The sequence below is a fragment of the Balaenoptera physalus genome, assembly GCF_965194825.1.
Source record: "Balaenoptera physalus genome assembly, chromosome: 4".
In the NCBI taxonomy this organism is placed as follows: domain Eukaryota; kingdom Metazoa; phylum Chordata; class Mammalia; order Artiodactyla; family Balaenopteridae; genus Balaenoptera; species Balaenoptera physalus.
In genome coordinates, this window is record NC_138891.1 from 71,468,457 (window position 1) to 71,493,046 (window position 24,590).

At 35.4% G+C, this 24,590-nt stretch overlaps 1 protein-coding gene across 5 annotated transcripts in view; it reads left to right on the forward strand.

Moving 5' to 3' along the window:
• OPA1 (OPA1 mitochondrial dynamin like GTPase) overlaps positions 1-24,590 on the forward strand; it is a 92,494-nt gene that overhangs the window by 22,600 nt on the left and 45,304 nt on the right. For 4 of the 5 annotated variants that reach the window (XM_082461443.1, XM_082461446.1, XM_082461442.1 and 1 more), the window contains 14 exons: positions 930-983; positions 3,755-3,859; positions 5,039-5,125; positions 5,774-5,887; positions 7,807-7,887; positions 8,011-8,085; positions 8,414-8,485; positions 8,569-8,668; positions 9,396-9,526; positions 12,168-12,240; positions 12,333-12,405; positions 13,681-13,796; positions 14,707-14,771; positions 15,542-15,618. In XM_082461443.1, coding sequence (XP_082317569.1) covers positions 930-983; positions 3,755-3,859; positions 5,039-5,125; positions 5,774-5,887; positions 7,807-7,887; positions 8,011-8,085; positions 8,414-8,485; positions 8,569-8,668; positions 9,396-9,526; positions 12,168-12,240; positions 12,333-12,405; positions 13,681-13,796; positions 14,707-14,771; positions 15,542-15,618 — 1,223 coding nt within the window. The remainder of the gene's footprint in view (positions 1-929; positions 984-3,754; positions 3,860-5,038; positions 5,126-5,773; positions 5,888-7,806; positions 7,888-8,010; positions 8,086-8,413; positions 8,486-8,568; positions 8,669-9,395; positions 9,527-12,167; positions 12,241-12,332; positions 12,406-13,680; positions 13,797-14,706; positions 14,772-15,541; positions 15,619-24,590) is intronic. The other variant, XM_082461444.1, reaches the window with a different exon arrangement.

A 24,590-nucleotide genomic window follows, 5' to 3' on the forward strand; every position in this document is an offset into this window, starting at 1 on the left:
TTTTGAAAGACTGAGAATGGCAACTTCGGCATCTCACCAAGGAGTCAAAGTACAGTTACATGTATTTGTCATAAATGACATCATTTTAATTACAGTTGATTATTGTGTTTTATATTTGGAATTGTGACTACTTTAAAGCCTGTTATAGAATAAAGTTTTTTGTTGTTCTGAATATTTTATCTTAGAACTATTAGCATTAATAACAATTTGGAGTAGTTTCCCCAATACCTGTGGATTTTATCCTACTTTTGTTTTATGTTCAAATCAATTTTAGTTGCTTTACTCAACTTCATTGCTCCTGATGCACTCGCTTTATGGGTTTTTTTTTTTTTAATGGGTTAGCAGATCTTGCATTGGAACTGAATTTAAAAACAAGCATCTGGCTCCACTTAAAGCTCTGAAAATACAAGTTGTTCTTTGCATTTATTAAACACTTTCCTACTTACAGAATAGAAATGGATAGTGTTTGCTTAAAGATACACTATGACCAATGAACTTTTCAGTAGCTGTAAATGATAACATGTGTCTGACTTCCCGAAACATTTCTGTAAGGATATCATTGCCTTATTTCTCCAAGCATCCAAGTCCCTGTGCTTGAGTACAAAATAACCTATCAAGAATATAGTAACCATATGTGTTGCTTTCTTATTTTTGTAACAAGCCAGCCATATATGACTAGAATGGCAATAGGAAGATGGTTTCTTTTTTAGGTTTTCACTTAATATAAAATTTTGATGAGCTTTTTTTAATTGATGAATAAGATTTTTTTACTTAAATAAGCATTTGATTTAAAATTTGCTTTGATTAAATATCCATATAAAGCCAGTAGTTTTCACTCTTAAAAATGCTTTTTTAAAAACATTAACTTACTGTATATTCTATATAAACCTAATTCTACTCAAATAAAATTATTTATTTTAAACATTTAGGTGTCAGACAAAGAGAAAATAGACCAACTTCAAGAAGAGCTTCTGCATACCCAGGTAATTCTGATGAGTGAAAAGAACCAGAAAGTTTTTCTTATACTCTAAGTTTGGTGATATGGAAATTTATCTTTTTAACAAAGCAAAATTTAGAGTGGTTTAATGATAGAACCTTATTATTATAAGTAGATGCCCCCCAAAATGCAAAAACTAATTGAGAAATAAGGAATAATGAAGGAACTTGATAAGTTTAATTAACTAATTTATGTGTAAAAACCTATTTTTTAGTGAATCTTATGCTTCTAATTTTAAAGAAATACTACAGCAAAAACTGGGGAAAGTGACCTGTCCTTATATAAATCTAAGCTTGCAATTTTACATTGATAGGCTAATTAAGTAACAGTTAAAGAAATTGGAGTTGAGTCTACCACAGTTCTTCTCTGAAGCCCAAAGCCAATCAGATAATAACCTTTCCAAAGGTATTTATAACACTACTATGAAAACCTATTCTCTTATAATTGATGATAACAATTATCATTAAAGACTTGTTCTGTGCAGTGTAATTGAGTAGGTAACAGTCTAGTGAAAAATTGCCCTATCACCCACTCTATCTTTAGTTATTCTATGTAGATACAATGATATGCAGTAATTAAGAATAAGTTAAAAAGACTTATTGGCTCTCTCTTTTTAGGGGAAAAAAATACAACAAGGACAATCTAGATGAAATTAGGAACTAGTATATTTTGAGTCCCAGGTTTTCTTAATATCTGTGCATTATTCTTACACTTGACTATACGTTAGAATTGCGTGTGCTCTGAGCAGCACTGTATATATTTGTTACGGCTTCCCAGCCAGGTGATTACAATCTGCAGCCAGGGATTAAGAATCATTGGCCTCAGAATGTGGTCTCTGCAGCATTAGCATCAGTTATGTCCTTTGGGAACTTGTTGGAAATGCAGATTATTGGTCCCATCCCATCTGCACTGAGTGGGAAGCTCTGGGTGTAGAACTGAGCAATCTTTGTTCTTAAAAACCCTCAAGTGATTCTGATGAATTCTTAAGTTTGAGAATTACTGGTCTAGACGTCTTTGCAGGATGACCCAGCAGCACATCTCTGTAGGAAGACTGCAGATTGGCACCTGTACTAAAGAGTGTTTCCAGCCCCAGAAAATGTAGACCCCATAATTGACTCCATATTTACCAAGAAGTGAGCCAGTGGAAATCCTACCACCCCTATATATACCTATTGATATCAACCCTTCAATTTGTACAGTAGTTGTCAGCTGCTAGGCATTGACACAAACACTCGATGGAGAGTTCATGATGTAATAATAGCGTTATCTATATCAGTAGTGTCCAGTAGAAATATAATGCAAGCCATGTACTTTAAAATTTTTACATTAAAATAAGGCTGAAAAGAAATAGATAGAATTTTGATGTTAATAATAAATTTAACCCAGCAGATCTAAAATAATATCATTTAAACATCTAATTAGTATAAAAAATATTCATGTGGTGTTTATGTATTTTTACTGAATTATAGAAATCTGGTGTGTATTTTATACTTAACTCATCTCCATTCAGACTAGCCACATTTCAAGTGCTCAGTAGCTGCATGTGGCTAGTGGCCACCATCCATATTAGACAGCACAGATCTAATTCTTAGATAACTACCAGTATTTTGTTATAGATACTATTACTACAGATAGATGAACAAATTCTGTAAAATACATTTATAATAGAATCTAGCCTGTAGTTCTACCTGTCTCATACTATATTGTTCAGTTACATAATATTTTCTTTAATTTGGCTAAAGCTGGACATTCTCTGAGGATAGAGCCATGATCTCTTGTTATTTACTGTATGCTTGGAAGATTATAACAACCTAACATATTTTCTAAGAAATAGTTTCCATTATAAGAGTCATGTTATTGTAAGTTGGACATAAACATCCAGTTGGTTATAGGAAAGAGTAATTCTTAATAGTTTTCTGAACATTGTTAATGTTTAGAGAAGGAATAATAGTGTACAAACAGAGAAGGCCAATTAGAAAAGGATCACATTTATTTGAGAAGAACATTGTGTAGCCAAGCATCTACTTTGACAAAAAAGCCTGTCTAAATGTATTAGTTTTCTTTAAATTGTTCTTATATCAATATTTTAAAAATTAATGTGTAATTTCTGGCCACAGAAACTTACCAAAACTTGGAAGAGTTTGACCCCTCAACTCAGACCTGTATTCAAAACTCTGTGACCTTAGATAGGCTACCAAGCATCCCTGACCTCTGATTCCTAATCTGTATAACCTTTGCCTCACTTGAAGGCTTACGGGAGTTAATGCAGGGGAAACAGTCAGTAAAGGGCCTGTCACATACTGCATGGTCAGGTACTGTTAGCTATTTTTATTTTGTATCATTTTTATAAAATAATATGGGGGATGGGAAGAGTTTGAATTTTTGTCAAATGTCCCTTTAATGAAGACTTAAAATTTTGTTGTAATAGGAAATATTGCTTCATAGAGTATACTTAAGAACTTCCTTCTTCAACTCCTTTCGTTTTTAGTATTTTTAATAATTTCTTCAACATAAACAGCAAAGACTTTTCCAAACAAAATGCCAATTGAAATAGAAAACTATAATGAAGTTCATTGTTTGAGATAATAGTCATAATTTATTTGTTAAACATTTTCATAGATGACTTTTAAATGAAATAATTCATTTTAAGTAGGCAGGAGATATTGCTTCAGGATCTTGGAAGATTTTAATTTACACTTAATGTTATTTTTTAACCCATCTCTTTCTTATAAAGTTATGTGTATTATTTTGTTGCAGTTAAAGTACCAGAGAATCTTGGAACGGCTAGAAAAGGAGAACAAAGAATTGAGAAAATTAGTATTACAGAAAGATGACAAAGGCATCCATCATAGAAAGCTTAAGGTACTTTAAGTTTGTCTTAATTTGTTCGCTCTCAGAACTTTACCACTTCACATTGTGTGTTGATCAATACCGGTTTTTAAGGAACTGCAAAGGGTTCTATCATCCTTTTCTTTCTAACCTGATATGCTTAGGGGATAGGGAGGTCTCTTCCTATGTTAAGACTTTTCACAAATTATAATCTCCAAACATTTATTTTATACTATATCCATAAATTTTCATACTTTCAAGAGTCATTTCTTGTGAATCAGTTTATTTTTTCTGAAATATTTAGTTTCTTGTGAATCAGTTTATTTCTTCTGTAATATTTAGTTTATCTCTAAGTTTACTTAATTTATACAGCTATAAAACCAGCAATGTAAGTTGATAGAAAGTTACATATGTCTTATTTTCATTGCCTTACTTGTATTGCCACTCAGTGAAGACGCCACTTTCTCCAGTTTTACAATAGTTAATGTTTTCTTCTGGAAGGTTCCTTAGACATTTTAAAGTATTTTTGAAAAAGCATGCTGGTATTGTTATCATCAGCACATTGGTAATTACCATTATCAGTTAATTAAATCTTATTATTCCCCACTAAACCAACCTTTATGTGCTAAATGAAATTGAAGTAATTCTTTTAACTTAAATGTCATATAAGTAAACAGAATTTGTACGTAGCAAAACTGCAATAAATCATGGCACATTCATTTTGTAGCCAAGGTCCAAAGATATATAGCCCTGGTTTAACCAACATGTATTAATAGTTCTGACTCCAAATTACGACTGCATAAAACAAATAAATAGCATGACTTTATTTATAAGTCAACACATGGCAGTTGGGAAAAACCACATCCAAGTGTTAATATATATTGAGAATTGTATATGTTAACACTGAGAAATTGTATTTTCTCTCATAAAACGAAATGGCAATGAAAATTCGAGAAGTTTTTTGTTTATTTTTAGGTGGAAGGGATAACAGTTGCTTTCCTTTTAATTATTTCTAGGTGTTGAGAGATGAAAGGAAGTGTAGACCCTCATTTTGTTCCTACTTTGGCATTAAAACTTACCTTTAATTATTAAATGCTTGATAGTAACCTTTTTCCCAGGCCTGTGCATATGTTCAATCATTCCTCAACCACATCTGTGGTTTTTAAAAAATGTTTTCACTATTTTGTATTATTAATGTTTTGAATTTTATAGAAATCTTTGATTGACATGTACTCTGAAGTTCTTGATGTTCTGTCCGATTATGATGCCAGTTATAATACACAAGATCATCTGCCAAGGGTAAGTGAAAAATTAGTACACAGTGAACTTGCCCATTAGCAAAAAAGCACTGTAGTTTTTTTAAAAGTTACATACATAATACATACACATATGTATAGACAAAGACATAAAATTTTCTGTATAATATTGATGTGTTCTAGGTGATGCCCTAAGCATTGAATATTGTTTGACTCTTTATTTTGGTCCATTGGTTTACTTATATTTATGCATAATAAAGTAAGACTTTCAGATATTTGGCATTATGTATTCATGATATCCATGATATTAAAATACCTGAATGGTGGATAAGATTAGGTACATGAGTGAAATTTAACCTTATAGAATTGAAAATGTCTTTGTAAAGAGTAAACTAGCTATGGAAAAGATTTGTGGAATATTAGTGTTAATGTGGTTTTAAAACTAGTGGTTTAAATTAGCATAAGTCTTTAATAAAAATTTGGCTGTAAATAATGGATCCAGTTAATGTTTTGCTGTTTATATTTTCAGTACACATCCATGTATGAACCATCATTTTTTTCTGGATGATATTTTGAAATCATTTAATTGTGGATAATTTTTAAGACTAAAAATTCTCAGCAGCATTCCAAATCTATTAAATTTAAGTTGGTATCAAAAAATATGAATATGTGGTATTTATTTTGTCTTAAGGTTGTTGTGGTTGGAGATCAAAGTGCTGGAAAAACTAGTGTGTTGGAAATGATTGCTCAAGCACGAATATTCCCTAGAGGATCTGGGGAGATGATGACACGTTCTCCGGTTAAGGTAAGAAAATAGGCCCTCTGGATTAACAGACTTATTCTGGTGGTCATTTTGTAATGTATTTAAATGTTGAATCACTATGTTATACACCGAAACTAACATAATATTGTTTGTCAACTCTACTTCAGTTAAAAAGGAAAATAGGTCAAATGAAGTTCCTCAGGAAAGTAGTCACTTTACTGAAGTTTGTCCATTGTGTTAAAATGAAGAATTCTTACGAAAGAAATAATTGATATGTAGCATTTGGAATTATTGCTAGTGTAGAAATCAGTAGGTGGCATCCCTCAGGCATGAACAAAGATAAGGAGTTTTTCTTGCTGTAATGTAGACACAAGGATGTGTGTGTATGTTTTAATTCAGCTGATGGATGGAGTAGGTATAGAGTGATTGGAGAAATGGAAAATTGAAGTTACCAAGAATGAAGGCTAGAATAGTGGTAGAAGGTGAGACAGTGAGGCTGATGCTGAAGTCTTGCAGAACTGAGGTCTGTTTATAATTGCAACAGGCAGTCTAGTGTGATTCAGACAGTGCATTATTTGGGGTCTGGCTGTGATTTCAACCATGTTGTGTAAAACTAGTTTCTTTTTCATTGCTTTGTGTTATTGTGTGAATATACCACACTTTCCGTTTTATTGTTGATGGGCATTTGGAATATTACCAATTTAGGGGGGAAAGAATGAACTGACTATACTTTATATCATGCACTGTAATCAACTGTAAAAATATTGTGAACCTACCTTGTACATTGTAACCACCACCCTAATTGTAGTGGCTGTGGCTGTGGCTGATACTATATTTTAGGAAGGAGTTCACTTTCTTCCAGCAGGCAGATATCATGGACAGATTTCCTTGAAACAGACAAGGCTGTTCTCTTTTCAGTTTGCCATTACTTCACTAGCATTTACCAGGACTTCTCCTTGATGGACTCTAAACTCCAGATTTTTGTCTCCCCTTGAAGAGTGAAATTGCCAAAATCTTGACTTAACATTTTAACCTCTTTAACAGCTTCTTTGTTCCTTAATGTGCAAATGCCTTAAAGGGAAATTGTGCATAGAATGTAGGGCTCAGTTTTTGGAGATTTATTTCTGCTGTCCATTTTTCTCTGAGAGTTTGGCATCTTAAATTGTGGCTGCTTGATAACCCTGGAATCCGATTTTGTCTCTTCAACACAGTGAGACTGCTGCAAGTTTTAAACTTCTCTTTCAGGCCACCCTGTGTCACAAATCAGCAAATGCCCTGAGGGAAAATAGCTGCAGGAATATACCCATCCAAATTCCTTTGGGGTCTTGGACTCAGTCCAGGCTGCCATGGTTGCTCCTCTGATGTCTTCAAACAGCTAGGTTTTATTTGTTATCCTCTGTATGCTTAGCTAATCTTAGTAGACAGAATTGTATTTTAAAAGTGAAATCGGATCATTAGAAGCTTGAAAAGTTACAAGTGAAAAGTTAAGGAATGTGAAGTTTAGAAGTTCTCATGCAACCACTGACTGTTGACATATAAGTTGTTAGAGAATTTCTTGCTCAAATGTCACTCCTTGGGTGAAGGCTGCCTTAGTTCCCCTTAGTACTGCTCTCCTCTGTGGCATCCTAGGTTTTGCTACACAGACCTATTCTCTCTGTATATTTCTCCCAGTATATTATGAGGCCTAAACCAGGGACAGTCAATTCTTCGAGTTCCCCCATCTACAAGGCCTGACACAGTTGGCTCTCAATAAATAGATGTTGAATAAATGAATTGGCCTTTACCTAAATTTACCTTTGAAGTGAAATGCAGGATTTCCTTTTAGTTTTTCAAGTTTTGAGATTGATGGCTTTGTGCTCGGTACTCTGTATAATGTTGACTGGAAAATGAGAACCATGTAAGTGCTGTGGGAATTAATAAGAATTGTAAATACAGTCTTCTCAATTTTCTGTTAATTTCAGGTGACTCTCAGTGAAGGCCCTCACCACGTGGCCTTGTTTAAAGATAGTTCTCGGGAGTTTGATCTTACCAAAGAGGAAGATGTAAGTAGTATTTGTATGAGGTTTATGTATGTAACTTTTTATAACGTGTAAACTTACAAAAGACAACTAAATGGAATATTTAACTGAAGATTTCCTTAGGATTTTGTTGCTTTCCATTGATAGCTTGCAGCATTAAGACATGAAATAGAACTCCGAATGAGAAAAAATGTGAAAGAAGGCTGTACTGTTAGCCCTGAGGTAAGTGTTGCAATTCATTTCAACAGTGTTTTATGGAAATCCAGTGTTTATGGTTTGAAATAATGGTGTTAGCATTGATGTTTAGATTGCAGCTGTTCCAAGATACTTAGTCTTTTTTTTTTTCTTTTAATATTCCAAAGAATGTATTGTTTTGTGGATAATTTTCTATGATAATTACTGTTATGGTCAGAAAAAGCATAGTTTTTTTCTGAGCTGCATATCTGAATGGATGAGATACAGAATTTTCAAAATATGTGTCACCGAAAAATTCCTAACAAGCTGCCTCCCAAAATTAGTTTTTTGGTTTTGGATTTTTTTCCCTGCACAGACCATATCCTTAAATGTAAAGGGCCCTGGACTACAGAGGATGGTGCTTGTTGACCTACCAGGTGTGATTAATGTAAGTATCTACAAAATGTGTGTTTTATCTTATTCCTATTGTGAAAGACATTTATAATGACATTTAAAACCTTTTTCTTCAAGACTGTGACATCAGGCATGGCTCCTGACACAAAAGAAATTATTTTCAGTATCAGCAAAGCTTATATGCAGAACCCTAATGCTATCATACTATGTATTCAAGGTAAGTCTTATTGAAAGATTTTAATTGCACTAATATTCTTCCTTACTTAGCAATCAAAGCTTTGTTCAACATATGCATGTTACATAAACATACAAAATAAATATGTTTTGTCCTTTCCTCTTACTTGTTCGTTTTATTAGTAAATAGAATTGAAGTTGGTGATATTTTGATAAATTTCACTGTGTAGGCATCATAGACATTTTTGTTGGCTAGAGTGTCTTTTCATAACTAAGATAAAATATTAAGAAAAATTTTCTTACTATAATGTAGACACAAGGATGTAGCTTGTTGAAGTTTTTAAAACCTACTTTGTAACCATTACAGTGTCTTACTTATTTATTTATTTATTTATTTATTTATTTATTTATTTATTTATTTATGGCTGCGTTGGGTGTTTGTTGCTGCGCATGGGCTTTCTCTAGTGGCAAGTGCGGGCTACTCTTCGTTGCGGTGCGCGGGCTTCTCAACGCGGGGGCCTCTCTTGTTGCAGAGCATGGGCTCTAGGCCTGCGGGCTTCAGTAGCTGTGACACGTGGGCTCAGTAGTTGTGGCTCGCGGGCTCTAGAGCGCAGGCTCAGTATTTGTGGCGCACGGGCTTAGTTGCTCTGCGGCATGTGGGATCTTGCCGGACCAGGGTTTGAACCTGTGTCCCCTGCACTGACAGGTGGATTCTTAACCACTGCGCCACCAGGGAAGCCCTACAGTGTCATTCTTCAATTTTTTTTCAGATGGATCTGTGGATGCTGAACGCAGCATTGTTACAGACTTGGTCAGTCAAATGGATCCTCATGGAAGAAGGACAATATTTGTTTTGACCAAAGTAGACCTGGCAGAGAAAAATGTGGCTAGTCCAAGCAGGGTGAGGGCAAGTTCTTTATACAAGCTCCTGTTATGACAGGGACTGGTTGGGGGAAAAAATAATTTCCTTGTGAAATACAAGTAGTAATGGGATTTTTCTTGGTTCTCATTAAAAACAAAGTATTGTGTAGTTATAGTAAATTACTTAAGTGCAATATCGAGGTGTAAGTGAAATTCCACAATTGTAATCAGTTTGCTTCAAATGCTTAAAACTGCTAATGTTGCTTACTCTAATTTAATTTAAATTTTGTATGTTGACAGAGAGTCATTAACCTCATTTGTAGTATTTTTTGTTATAGTTTAAACTTTTTTTTTAGTTGATGTTCATAAATTAATGTAAAACTAGTGACAGTTTAAATTCCTTTTGGGCCTTACTTATTTTATCCTGTTTTTTTAAAAAAAATTTATTATTTATTTATGTATTTTTTTCAGATAAACATTACCTTTCTTAACTGATCAAAGACTGTGTGGCAGATTTTCATAATAGAGAAGGCATTGTATGGGGTGTCGGGGCTCAGCATTCTTATCCATGCTCTACCACCAACCAGCTGCATGTCCTCGGGCAAATCTTGTGACTTTTCTGCATCCAGTCAATGCACCATCCAACGTATTAGTCTAGTTGATCTCTAGGTCATTTTCATTTCTGAGATTCTGTGACTTCTCTTCATGATATTCAGTGTCCCTTCTCTCCTCCTCCCTTAACAAGGAAAGAATTTTATTTCAAGGTACGATTGTGTGCAAGGTTTATTAGGACATGGCTCTCTACTTAATTATGAAGGCATAAGGTAAAAGTGGGTAAAAGCGCACAATCTGTAGCCAGGTTGCTTGGTTTCACATCTGCTCTACTGTTTGCTAGTTGTGTAACCTTAGGTAAGTTGTTTTACTTTTTCAGTGCTTCAGGCTTTCTCGTCTGTTGGAAATGAAGATATTAATGGTACTGTCTCATAGGTTATGAAAATTTATTGAGTTAAATATCCGTCATAAAGTGGTTGAAATAGTGCTTGGCAAAAAAGTATTATGTAAATGGTGGCTGTCATCTGTTGTTATTATGTCTTCATCCCCCATGGAACAACTTCAGATATAAGTACCCATCCCTCGGGCCACTGCTTAGAATTTCTCTTTTTCCCATCCGAAACTCTGTAGGACTATGCCTCTGTGATGGGGTTCCCAAGACAGACCACCCTTAGGCTCCCTGATTCCGTAGAAGGATTCACAGGACTCGGTACATAGTCATACTTCCACCTAAGATTTTATTACAATGATAGGATGCAAAGCAAAATTACAAAAGGAGAAGGTGCAAAAGGTGATATCGGAAGGAAACCAAGGTCACGTTTCCAAGAGTTCTTTTCTAGTAGAGTCATACAGAAAATGCTTAATCCTGCCAGCAGCAAGTTACTCATTAGAGATGCAGCACCTAAGGTTTTTATCAGGGGCTGTTCATGTAGCCGCCCTCAAGTACCAAGATTCCAGACGTCCAAAGGAAAGCAGATGTTCAGCATAAACCACATGGATTACACAATGAGCCACTGTTATTTAGGGAAAGTTTTATATCAGTGTAGGGAATTGTTTACCAGTTAAGTTCCCAGATGCCAGCCAAGGACAAGCAGGCCTTTCTGAGGACAGCAGTCTCAGGCCTGCTGCGTTAACTCTTTTCTGTACAGCCTCCGTGACCTTAGCTTTGCCTTATTTTTAAGGGTAAGGCCTGCCCTTGGCAGTATTGGTCCTGATAGGGAGGAGGGGAGAAGTGAGGTAGAAGCAAATTTCTGTGCTTCCTTCCCATTTCCCATCATTCCTTTCATTTCTTTCTCCTCTTCTTTAGGATAAGGAGTTTGCATTTCCTTTGAATACAGTTGAAGCTTCTATCAGTCTTTTTTTATACCAAAGATTCAGCATTAGCTTAGAAATGTAACTTGTCTTAGAGGAGGGATTCTTACCTCAGTATTAATCTGAATGAGCTTCTGGGAGTAGGAACTCTTTTATGTTATGTGTGAATGATAGATCTCTGTGCAAATGTGCATTTTTCTGGAGACAGAGTCTGTAGTTTTTATTTCATTTAGAAAAGGAGTTTTGACCCTAAAAGAGTTTAGAACCAATGGATCCAAATTCTTTTTTCTTACAGAGTTAAAAAAAGAAAAAGAAAAAAAAGACCGTCCAACTTTGTTAGAATTTAGTTATTGGGGAAATAATAATAGCAGCTACCATTATTGTGTGCTTCTGCATGCCTGGCACTGTGTTAAGTATCGTATAATCTTTTCAACTACCATTTTGAAAAAGTTAAGTAGCTTACTTAAGGCCACACACCTAGTAAGTGCCAGAGCGGAAATTCAAACTAAGGCCTGACTCCAAAGCTCTATATGTCATTCCAAGTTCTAATTTTGGTACTTACGTTTTAATAATACATTTTTAATATAACAAAATTAAATGTATTTAATTTTTTCCTCAAATAGCAATTGAAATGCATTTCAGTACTTTTGTACAGACATATATAGCAATTGAAATACATTTCAGTACTTTTGTACGGACATATATTTACCTAAACGTATACATATATAGCATTATTAAATTTGCTTTCTAAATAGCATGTTATGATTTAAAAATTATGTAAACTTGCATCTGTTTATTTTTCCCACTTTTGAAAATAGATTCAGCAGATAATTGAAGGAAAGCTCTTCCCAATGAAAGCTCTAGGTTATTTTGCTGTTGTAACAGGAAAAGGTATGCAAAGACAGATTATTATAGTTTTTTGTTGTTTTCAAATAATAAAAATGAATTTTCTTAGTGAAAACTTTACCATCATCTCTCCCTAGGAAACAGCTCTGAAAGCATTGAAGCTATAAGAGACTATGAAGAAGAATTTTTTCAGAATTCAAAACTCCTAAAGTAGGTATCTTGTTTAAATATTTAAAGAATTTACAGTGAGGGAGTAGCTTCAACTATTTTCATTTAAAAGTTTGTTTTATAGCTATCAGTTTAACATTGAATTTCCAGAATTGAATTCCCAAATAGCGATCTGTATTTAATAAGCAAGTCCTCAAGCTACTCTGACAGAATTGGGAGCAGTTTATCACACAGTACAGTACATGCTGTTGTAATAAACTGCCCCTTGGCATATGGGCATTGGAGACCACACTGACACCACTTAAGTTGTTTTACTTATAAGTTGATTTTTTAAAATCAACACTTACATGTTTAAATGCGTGTACACATTTCTCTTACAGTATTGGGGAAAGTTGGAGTGAGGGGTGGGAGTGTGAAAGGGGTGTCCTTAAATAGATATTGACAGAAATTAACAGAAAATAAGATACTGCAGAAAAGCAAAGAGGAAAAGCTAAAGGGCAACTGAATTTTAAAACATTATAACATGTAGAGAGTCTCTTGAACTGGAAGAATGTGTTTGCCTCTATATTAGTATAGTAAGTCAAGGTAGTCTTTTCACATGTAGTCTTGAGAATTGTCTGTTGGGTTGGGATCTGGCATGTGGGTAGAACTATGCTATCCAATACAGTGGTCACTAGCCTTGTGTGCTTGTTTAAATTTATTTACTTATTTATTTTAAAATAAATTTATTTATTTATTTTTGGCTGTGTTGGTTCTTTGTTGGACGCGCGTGTTTTCTCTACTTTCAGCAAGCAGGGGCTTTGTTGCGGTGCACAGGCTTCTCATTGCGGTGGCTTCTCTTGTTGCGGAGCACGGGCTCTAGGTGGCGTGGGCTTAGTAGTTGTGGCTTGCAGGCTCTAGAGCGCAGGCTCAGTAGTTGTGGCACACGGGCTTAGTTGCTCTGCGGCATGTGGGATCCTCCCGGACCAGGGCTCGAACCCATGTACCCTACACTGGCAGGCAGACTCTTAACCACTGTGCCACCAGGGAAGTCTCTAAATTTAAATTAGTTAACATTAAATAGAAGGAAAATTTGAGTTCCTCAGTCACACTAGCCACACATTTCAAGGGGTCAATAACCCCATGTGACTAGTAGCTACCATATGGACAGCACGGGTATAGATTATTTTCCTCATCACAGAAAGTTCATTGGACCGCCCTAGTATAAAATGATTAAGTGGCTATTCTCATGTTATAACAAGTACATTCTCAAACTTGGTGATAGTGTTGTCCTTTCTGCCACTTTAATATACTTTAGCTCTGGTTATTGTTTTGTAGGACAAGCATGCTAAAGGCACACCAGGTGACTACAAGAAATCTAAGCCTTGCTGTATCGGACTGCTTTTGGAAAATGGTACGAGAGTCAGTTGAACAACAGGCCGACAGTTTCAAAGGTAAGTTGGGTTTTTAAAATAAAATCTCAAATTTAGATATTTTATTAGCTGGCAGTCTTGGGCATCCATCAGGTTCTTTACTTCCTTTTCTTTAACAGTTGCTTTTCATTCATTTACTGTAAGATAGTATGTAGGAAAAGGAAAAATACAAATCTTCAGGTGTATGAGAGCAGGATTTTTCCTTTCAGGGGAAACGGTGCTAGGAGCACATTACAAAATTTAAACAGAAAGTTTGCAGTAGTGTTTGGGAGAAAGAACCTAGTATAACTATAGAGAACTCAGATTCCACTTTTTTAGAGGAAAGAGAGGAGATGTGTTGGGAAGCAGAGCAGCCAGTGTACTTTCAGCTACATTGTACTGGTTCCTGAATCCCACGCTTTCCTGTTCCATGGCTTTGCTTGCCTCCTTAGTTTCATTTGGTGAGAGTATATCCTCCTTCCCTTTTCTCATTAGGAAAGCCTACCTATTTATCCCATTAGTCCCTCAGCAACCTTGTAAGTATTAGTCTCATCTTACAGAAGAGCAAACTGAGACAGAGAATAATTTACCTAAGTAACACACCCAGCATCAAACAGTAATAGATAATAGACCCAGGATTTGAATGGGGTTCAAAATCAGGATTGAGTTGATGGTGTGACTTCAGAGTCCCATGCTCTTAGCAGCTGTACTAAATTGTGTCAGCTGTGAGCTTTGTGGATTGAAAATGGAGAAACTAAAGTCAAAGGGATTAGTTTGGAAAGCTGTTGCAATAATGCTATTCTGAGATATTGAGAGCCCAGAGTACTCAGGAGCTATCTGTGCACACTAAGAAATTCAGTTAATATAGCAGATATGTGAGAGATAGCCTTTAACCACTGCATCTGGAACTGAAGAGAATCCTCAAACTTGAGCATTTTTCCTTCTTCCTCAGCAACACGTTTTAACCTTGAAACTGAGTGGAAGAATAACTATCCTCGCCTGCGAGAACTTGACCGGGTAATATTTATGTACCTCATGTATTTTGTATATATCTAATTTAGTATTGTGCTCTAACAAAATTTATGTGGACGAGCAAAATCTGGTAAGCTAAATTGTTTTGGTTTTAACCATGATTACTAATTTAGAGTTGCAAGAATACATTTCCAGGAACAGTTGTCACTTTTGCAAATAATTTAAATTATTTATTACATAATAATAAAAATAATTAGGGATCATAGGATATCCAAACAAGTGTTCAAAATTTTTTTCTGGGAAGGTGAAGAATAGTCTTTCAAGGTCTTATAAATTAACATATTTATGTAATGTAAACTTAAAAATTATACATCAGCTTTTTAACCTTTTCACTGTTTATACTCTAAGTTAATAAGTCTTAAGTATTGGTTTTCCTTGATTTTAAAATGCCATCAGTTGTAAAACACAGCATCAGATTACTGTTACTAATACACTAAATTAATGTGCGTTGATAACTTTCACATAACGTTTGTTGTAAAAAACTTACCTGAACAAATGTTCCGTGAAAAACTGCATTCAGAGTTGAGTGAATAAGGTAGACATGTGTGTCAGTTTCTTTGTCCTTATCTGGATATTGGCATTCCTAAAGAAAGAGACTAGAAGAGAAGAGCGTTACTTGCTGGTCAGGCATGCTTCAAACCTAAGCCCAGCCAGTAGCTTGTCAGAGGCCTTCCTTTTAGTTATCTCTGAAAATCATGGCAGGGCAAATTGACTATCTTATGAAAATCTTACTTACGTGTATCTATATTGCCTAGAACGAACTGTTTGAAAAAGCTAAAAATGAAATCCTTGATGAAGTTATCAGTCTGAGCCAGGTTACTCCAAAACACTGGTGAGTATTGGACCTTTTCTCAGACTTTACTATGTGAATTATAATGGAATACTAAAATTTAGATTGATAAAGCAGTGATTTATTGTAGCCTTAGCCTGCCCCCCCAAACACTTAGTAAATAGGCAAGGACATAAAAGTATGTTTTTTTGCAAAATCTAACCACTATTCTAGTCTAACCCATTAAGTATTTTAAGTATAATGAATTATGTATTTATCATGTATCTCTGAGAAGAGATATTCTGAAAGATAGCTTTCTCCATACTCTTTTGAAATCTTCATTCATCTTAGGTTTTTCCTTATCGTATACTTAAATACATAATTTTGATTTCTATAAAATCATTTAGGTAAAAGTTTTATCAAATTGTGCTTTAGCTAAGTATCAAACAGTCTATCAAAACTGGTTGCTCTTGTTGGATTACACATAGAGAACAAAACTACAGAGAAAATTGATTTGTAAACGGAGAAGAGTATATTACTTTCAAATTCTCACATCTGCATAAGAACACCGGTGCTTTTGTAATATGTGTCTGATATGTTTTGTACAAATCACATTTGAAATTGAATCCTATTTGAGATTTTTTTTTTTAAATAGCAAGTAAATGCATTCTTTTGAAAAATACTCATGCAAATCGCTTTTAGGGCCAAGTGTTACCTTCAATTTATGTTTTATGTAAATATTGTCACTCTTAAATATGTTGGAATGGCAGTAACCAAAATAGGTTCCATGTACCTCAAGCAAGCTATGTATAAATAGCTTAAATTTTAAATTTTTATAATCGTATTTTAATTAACAAATCCCTTGTATAAAAATTATCTTTATAATGAAGTCTGTAGTATTTTAAGAATTTATTATTCTTGGAGCAGAACTGCCATTTATTATGAATATTTTCTGTAACTCTTCTGTTTGCTCAGTTGAAGATTATCAAAATTTAACTTAGACAGTAGTGTCCAGTCCTTAAGTTTGTATTCAGTACTACTAGTTTCCTTATGTTGGTGCCCTTTCTTCCTCAGTAGTGAACCTTTTTCTCTCTTCAAGTAGTCAAAATTTGCCTATTTTTAATCTCTCTCCTTATCTAAAAAAGAATTCTGATTTTATCGTATTTGTTGATTGATTAATCATATATATATATACATATACACACAAAAAACTTATTATCATTATTATTTGTATTTTAAGCCAGTTCTATGGCTTTCTATAAGTCATCCAGCTTTTGAAGTTTTCAAGAGATAGATATGTGTGTTATATATATGTATGTATGTGTATAGTATATACATATACACGTACATACAGAATGAATAGTACTACTTACCTTACTAGGTTGTATGAAGATAATGTTACAGAAAAAGTGATTTGTAAACTATAATAACTCATAATGCTATTTATGGGAGAAAAATGTGGTGCCTCTGTGAATTTCTGGCATCATCAAATGGAATGGTTAGTTTTGTTTGGACAGAGCAAGTCTGAAATCAAAGTGTACCTACACTTAAGCGAGCCTTGAAGATAAATCTAATTTACTTAACACATGGGTGGTGAAGGGAATTTGTGAAGGGACAAGAAACCTATATTGCCAGATTGCCTATTGAGAAGGCAAGGGAGAGAACTAGGACATCTGGCTGCTAGAGATTTATTCTTTGAGCTGCTGGATCTTTTCATCACCACCCCCCCACCCCCGCCCCACAGTTTTTCCCCAGACGCTGTAGCTTAACACAAACATAGATCAAAATAGCAGGTCCTAATCTTAGCTGTTTGTGCCACATTGATTTCAACTGCATTGCACCCAAAATGTTTTATTTTTGTGACATAGTTGATGTTGTATCAGGTAGCGTCTTTTTGCTGCTTAATGCCTTATGTGACATTTTAGGATACACCTCTAAGATGTTTATAATTATTTAAGTCACAGGACTGTTTGATCTGTATTTGGTAATATGGAAACACTGTTACAAGCATTTTGTCATTCTATACTTCAATCATATTTTAAGAAAGTTATTGGAGGTGTAGATTTGACATATGATTCATTAGAGTAAGATACAGGCTCTCAGCACTTTCACACAGTATACTTGATCTTTAGGAGTCGATTACGAACACTTAAGCAGGAGATAGTTATTTTATCCTTATTTAGAAGGATAGCTGGCAGGATTTATAGAAATACACTTAAAAATGGTACCGCAGTATACATACAATTTTTGGTGAAAAGTATTAAGTTTATTTTGTTGAAGTTAAAAGAATGAAAGGAATATGAGAATGCACAGTTAAGTACCCTAACTCAGATGTAAGGAATCCAAAAAGATTTCTTATAATTTGAGATTTAAAGAGTGAATAGATGCTAGGTAAAGACAGTGACCAGAATATTGCAGAGGCCAAGAGGTGAGAGCAAGAAAAGTGATACAGGTAATTGAAGACAGGTACCTATGGCTTTAGCATAGAAGGAGGCAAGAGGCAGAGATGAAACGGTGGATATAAGCAAGATATAGATGATTAAGGGCCTTAGAAACCATGTTTAGAAGCTTGAAATTTATCCCACAACCAGTGAGGGCCAATGAAGAGGTTTAGGCAGATTTGCATTTTAGAAAGATTTTTGTAGTAGGGAAAGTGGAATACAGGTGGAGAAAACTGAGCAAGGAGACAGTTGACTGTTGAAATAATCTAGACCAGAAGAGATAGTGGCTTGAACTTGAATAGTGGTTGTGCAGGTGGAGAGGAGACATTTTTGAGATATTTGAGAGGTTACCTAGAAGATAGAATTGACAGGATTTAGTGATTGGATGTGTAGGTAATGGAGAAGAGGAGTCAGTTAAACACTGAGTACATCTATATCCAATAATTATATTGCTAGGGCTCTATGGAAATGAAGATTTGTTTGTTTGTTTGTTTGTTTGTTTTTGTTTGTTTTTTTAAAGAAATCTCCATTTTAATTTTTATTTACTTATTTATGGTTGAGTTGGGTCTTCGTTTCTATGTGAGGGCTTTCTCTAGTTGCGGCAAGTGGGGGCCACTCTTCATCGCGGTGCACGGGCCTCTCACTATCGTGGCTCTCTCTTGTTGCGGAGCACAGGCTCCAGATGCGCAGGCTCAGTAGTTGTGGCTCACGGGCCCAGCTGCTCCGCGGCATGTGGGATCTTCCCAAACCAGGGCTCGAACCCGTGTCCCCTGCATTTGCAGGCGGATTCTCAACCACTGGGCCACCAGGGAAGCCCCTGAAGATATTTTTGACGAAGATGAACGCATAAGAATCTTCACCATGGTTTTGTTTATAAGTGTAAAAAATTGAAAACTTATGTTTTTATTTGGAATTACATAATATTTGCTTTATCCATAGAGTGGATTACTATGCAGCCATTGAAAAATATAGGATGTCAACATGGAAAACTATGTATAATATACTTTAATATTATATTTTTTAAACAGTATGTGTAATATCACCTGTGTAAACACACACAAATAGTAATGTAGGCATTGAATATTTTTAATGATAAATTAAGCTGTGAATAGTGGTCATTTAGTGAAAGAGAAATTATGGAGGACTTCTTACTTTTTCTGTATTGGTTTTAAATTATTATATGGAGTAAGTCCTCTGCTTTAAAAGAAGAAATTTTCATTTTGAAAAAAAATTTAATTAAAAGGGCATATAGGTAAAGTTCAGGAGATAAAGGGGGTGATAAATAGAACTATAATGGTAATTGTATTTTGTGTCTTAGTGGTATTTATCCCTGGACGATGGCAAAACTTAGAGAAGAAGTCTACAATCACCTAGAATATATACTGGGGGAACTGGTCGATGTGAGTAGAGGACTAATGGTCTGGAAGAGAGATTGTGGGGTAAGGAGAACATAGTTTCCACTTCCTGACTCTGAAGCACGCTCAGCTAATGAGCAGCTTCCAGGCAGCAGAATTTGAGGACAGTTACTGCCTGTAAGGGAGGGTGAGGAAAGGTTTGAAGATGCAAGGAAAAGGGAAAGAATGAGAATATAAAATGGTTTGTTTGTTATGGAACAAGGTATTGGAGGCACAATAAAAAGTTATTGTGATGGAGGGGAGGCGGGGGAGTCTGGACAGAGGACAGCAGCTTAGTGATGAAAGGGCAAGTGAGCTGGGTAAGGATAAGTGACAGCAGCCACCTTTGGTGGATTGGGAAGCTGCAGCCTCCTCTGAGAAAGTTACCTAAGGCTTGTCAGAATTTGGTGGTCTGGAATTTTGTTGTGATCTCCTCGAAAGGGTGTCTGGGTTGTAGAGTCCTGTCCCGTAGACTCCTAGGAAGAGATTAACAGACCATGTCTGTTCTGAGACAGGAGCAGCAAAAGACCTTCGTGATCAGAGGCTGTATCCTGATTTTCTGTTCATCTTTCAGATATCTTGAGTTTGTGTTTAAAATTATCTGAGTAGATGGCCCTGACAAACTTCTTTTCTTCCACCTTGCTCTTAAAATTCTCCCATTATCTGTCATTAATGCCGTGACTAAATGGACTTTGTCCTTTTGATCCTCAGTGATTTATTCTCTCCGCATACTCTTTCTCTCTCTTTCCTTCTTTCCTTCTTTCCTTCCTTTTGTTTGTATTGAAATATAGTTGACATACAATATTATGCTACTTTCAGTGCACTACATAGTGATTTTTTTTAACATCTTTATTAGAGTATAACTGCTTTACAATGGTATGTCAGTTTCTGCTTTATAACAAAGTGAATCAGTTATACATATACATATGTCCCCATATCTCTTCCCTCTTGCATCTCCCTCCCTCCCACCCTCCCTATCCCACCCCTCTAGGTGGTCACAGAGCACCGAGCTGATCTCCCTGTGCTATGCGGCTGCTTCCCACTAGCTATCAATTTTACGTTTGGTAGTGTATATATGTCCATGCCACTCTCTCACTTTGTCCCAGCTTACCCTTCCCCCACCCCGTATCCTCAAGTCCATTCTCTAGTAGGTCTGCATCTTTATTCCCGTCTTGCTCCTAGGTTATTCTGACCATTTTCTTTTTGTTTTTCTCTTTCTGACTTACTTCACTCTGTATGACAGTCTCTAGATCCATCCACCTCGCTACAAATAACTCAGTTTCGTTCCCTTTTATGGCTGAGTAATATTCCATTGTATATATGTGCCACATCTTCTTCTGTTCATGGACACTTAGGTTGCTTCCATGTCCTGGATATTGTAAGTAGAGCTGCACTGAACATTGTGGTACATGACTCTTTTTGAATTATGGTTTTCTCAGGGTATATGCCCAGTAGTGGGATTGCTGGGTCGTATGGTAGTTCTATTTTTAGTTTTTTGAGAAAATTCCATACTGTTCTCCAAAGTGGCTGTATCAGTTTACATTCCCACCAACAGTGCAAGAAGGTTCCCTTTTCTCCACACCCTCTCCAACATTTATTGTTTGTAGATTTTTTGATGGTGGCCATTCTGACCGGTGTGAGATGATATCTCATTGTAGTTTTGGTTTGCATTTCTCTAATGATTAATGATATTCAGCATACTTTCATGTGTTTGTTGGCAATCTGTATGTCTTCTTTGGAGAAATGTCTGTTTAGGTCTTCTGCCCATTTTTGGATTGGGTTGTTTGTTTTTTTGATATTGAGCTGCATGAGTTGCTTGTATGTTTTGGAGATTAATCCTTTGTCAGTTGCTTCATTTGCAAATATTTTCTCCCATTCTGAAGGTTGTCTTTTTGTCTTGTTTATGGTTTCCTTTGCTGTGCAAAAGCTTTTAAGTTTCATTAGGTCCCATTTATTTATTTTTGTTATTATTTCCATTTCTCTAGGAGGTGGGTCAAAAAGGATCTTGCTGTGCTTTATGTCATAGAGTGTTCTGCCTATGTTTTCCTATAAGAGTTTGATGGTGTCTGGCCTTACATTTAGGTCTTTAATCCACATTGAGTTTATTTGTGTGTGTGGTGTTAGGGAGTGTTCTAATTTTATTCTTTTACATGTAGCTGTCCAGTTTTCCCAGCACCACTTATTGAAGAGGCTGTCTGTTCTCCACTGTATATTCTTGCCTCCTTTATCAAAGATAAGGTGACCATATGTGTGTGGGTTTATCTCTGGGGTTTCCATCCTGTTCCATTGAGCTATATTTCTGTTTCTGTGCCACTACCATACTGTCTTGATTACTGTAGCTTTGTAGTATAGTCTGAAGTCGGGGAGCCTGATACCTCCAGCTCCGTTTTTCTTTCTCAAGATTGCTTTGGCTATTCGGGGTCTTTTGTGTTTCCATACAAATTGTGAAATTTTTTGTTCTAGTTCTGTGAAAAATGCCAATGGTAGTTTGATAGGGATTACATTGAATCTGTAGATTGCTTTGGGTCGTATAGTCATTTTCACAATGTTGATTCTTCCAATCCAAGAACATGGTATATCTCTCCATCTATTTGTATCATCTTTAATTTCTTTCATCAGTGTCTTATAATTTTCTGCATACAGGTCTTTTGTCTCCTTAGGTAGGTTTATTCCTAGATATTTTATTCTTTTTGTTGCAATGGTAAATGGGAATGTTTTCTTAATTTCACTTTCAGATTTTTCATCATTAGTGTGTAGGAATGCAAGAGATTTCTGTGCATTAATTTTGTATCCTGCTACTTTACCAAATTCATTGGTTAGCTCTAGTAGTTTTCTGGTAGCATCTTTAGGATTCTCTATGTATAGTATCCTGTCATCTGCAAACAGTGACGGCTTTACTTCTTTTTTTCCGTTTGGATTCCTTTTATTTCTTTTTCTTCTCTGATTGCTGTGGCTAACACTTCCAAAACTATGTTGAATAATAGTGGTGAGAGTGGGCCGCCTTGTCTTGTTCCTGATCTTAGTGGAAATGGTTTTAGTTTTTCACCATTGAGGACGATGTTGGCTGTGGGTTTGTCATATATGGCCTTTATTATGTTGAGGAAAGTTCCCTCTATGCCTACTTTCTGGAGGGTTTTTATCAAATGGGTGTTGAATTTTGTCAAAAGCTTTCTCTACATCTATTGAGATTATCATATGGTTTTTCTCCTTCAATTTGTAAATATGGTGTATCACGTTGATTGATTTGCATATATTGAAGAATCCTTGCATTCCTGGGATAAACCCCACTTGATCATGGTGTATGATCCTTTTAATGTGCTGTTGGATTGTGTTGGCTAGTATTTTGTTGAGGATTTTTGCATCTGTGTTCATCAGTGATATTGGCCTGTAGTTTTCTTTCTTTGTGACATCTTCGTCTGGTTTTGGTATCAGAGTGATGGTGACCTCGTAGAATGAGTTTGGGAGTGTTCCTACCTCTGCTATATTTGGAAGAGTTTGAGAAGGATAGGTGTTAGCTCTTCTCTAAATGTTTGATAGAATTCGCCTGTGAAGCCATCTGGTCCTGGGCTTTTGTTTGTTGGAAGATTTTTAATCACAGTTTCAATTTCAGTGCTTGTGATTGGTCTGTTCATATTTTCTATTTCTTCCTGGTTCAGTCTTGGAAGGTTTTGCATTTTTAAGAATTTGTCCATTTCTTCCAGGTTGTCCATTTTATTGGCATATTGTTGCTTATAGTAATCTCTCATGATCCTTTGTATTTCTACAGTGTCAGTTGTGACTTCTCCTTTTTCATTTCTAATTCTATTGATTTAAGTCTTCTCCCTTTTTTTCTTGCTAAGTCTGGCTAATGGTTTATCAATTTTGTTTATCTTCTCAAAGAACCAACTTTTAGTCTTATTGATCTTTGCTATCTTTTTCTGCATTTCTTTTTCATTTATTTCTGATCTGATCTTTATGATTTCTTTCCTTCTGCTAACTTTGGGGTTTTTTTTTGTTCTTTCTCTAATTGCTTTAGGTGTAAGGTTAGGTTGTTTATTTGAGATGTTTCTTGTTTCTTGAGGTAGGCTTGTATAGCTATAAACTTCCCTCTTAGAACTGCTTTTGCTGCATCCCATAGGTTTTGGGTCGTTGTGTTTTCATTATCATTTGTTTCTAGGTATGCTTTGTTTTCCTCTTTGATTTCTTCAGTGATCTCTTGGTTATTAAGTAGTGTGTTGTTTAGCCTCCATGTGTTTGTATTTCTTACAGATTTTTTCCTGTAATTGATATGTAGTCTCATAGCGCTGTGGTCAGAAAAGATACTTGATACGATTTCAGTTTTCTTAAATTTACCAAGGCTTGATTTGTGACCCAAGATGTGATCTATCCTGGAGAATGTTCCATGAGCACTTGAGAAGAATGTGTATTCCGTTGTTTTTGGGTGGAATGTCCTGTAAATATCAATTAAGTCCATCTTGTTTAATGTATCATTTAAAGCTTGTGTTTCCTTATTTATTTTCATTTTGGATGATCTGTGCATTGGTGAATGTGGGATGTTAAAGTCCCCTACTATGATTGTGTTACTGTCGATTTCCCCTTTTATGGCTGTTAGTATTTGCCTTATGTATTGAGGTGCTCCTATGTTGGGTGCATAAATATTTACAATTGTTATATCTTCTTCTTGGATTGCTCCTTGATCATTATGTAGTGTCCTTCTTTGTCTCTTGTAATAGTCTTTGTTTTAAAGTCTATTTTGTCTGATATGAGAATTGCTATTCCAGCTTTCTTTTGATTTCCATTTGTGTGGAATATCTTTTTCCATCCCCTCACTTTCAGTCTGTATGTGTCCCTAGGTCTGAAGTCGGTCTCTTGTAGACAGCATATATACGGGTCTTGTTTTGTATCCATTCAGCCAGTGTATGTCTTTTGGTTGGAGCATTTAATCCATTTACATTTAAGGTAATTATCGATATGCATGTTCCTATTGCCATTTTCTTAATTGTTTGGGGTTTATTATTGTAGGTCTTTTCCTTCTCTTGTGTTTCCTGCCTAGAGAAGTTCCTTTAGCATTTGTTTTAAAGCTGGTTTGGTGGTGCTGAATTCTCTTAGCTTTTGCTTGTCTGTAGAGCTTTTAATTTCTCCGTCAAATCTGAATGAGATCCTTGCTGGGTAGAGTAATCTTGGTTGTAGGTTTTTCTCTTTCATCACTTTAAATATGTCC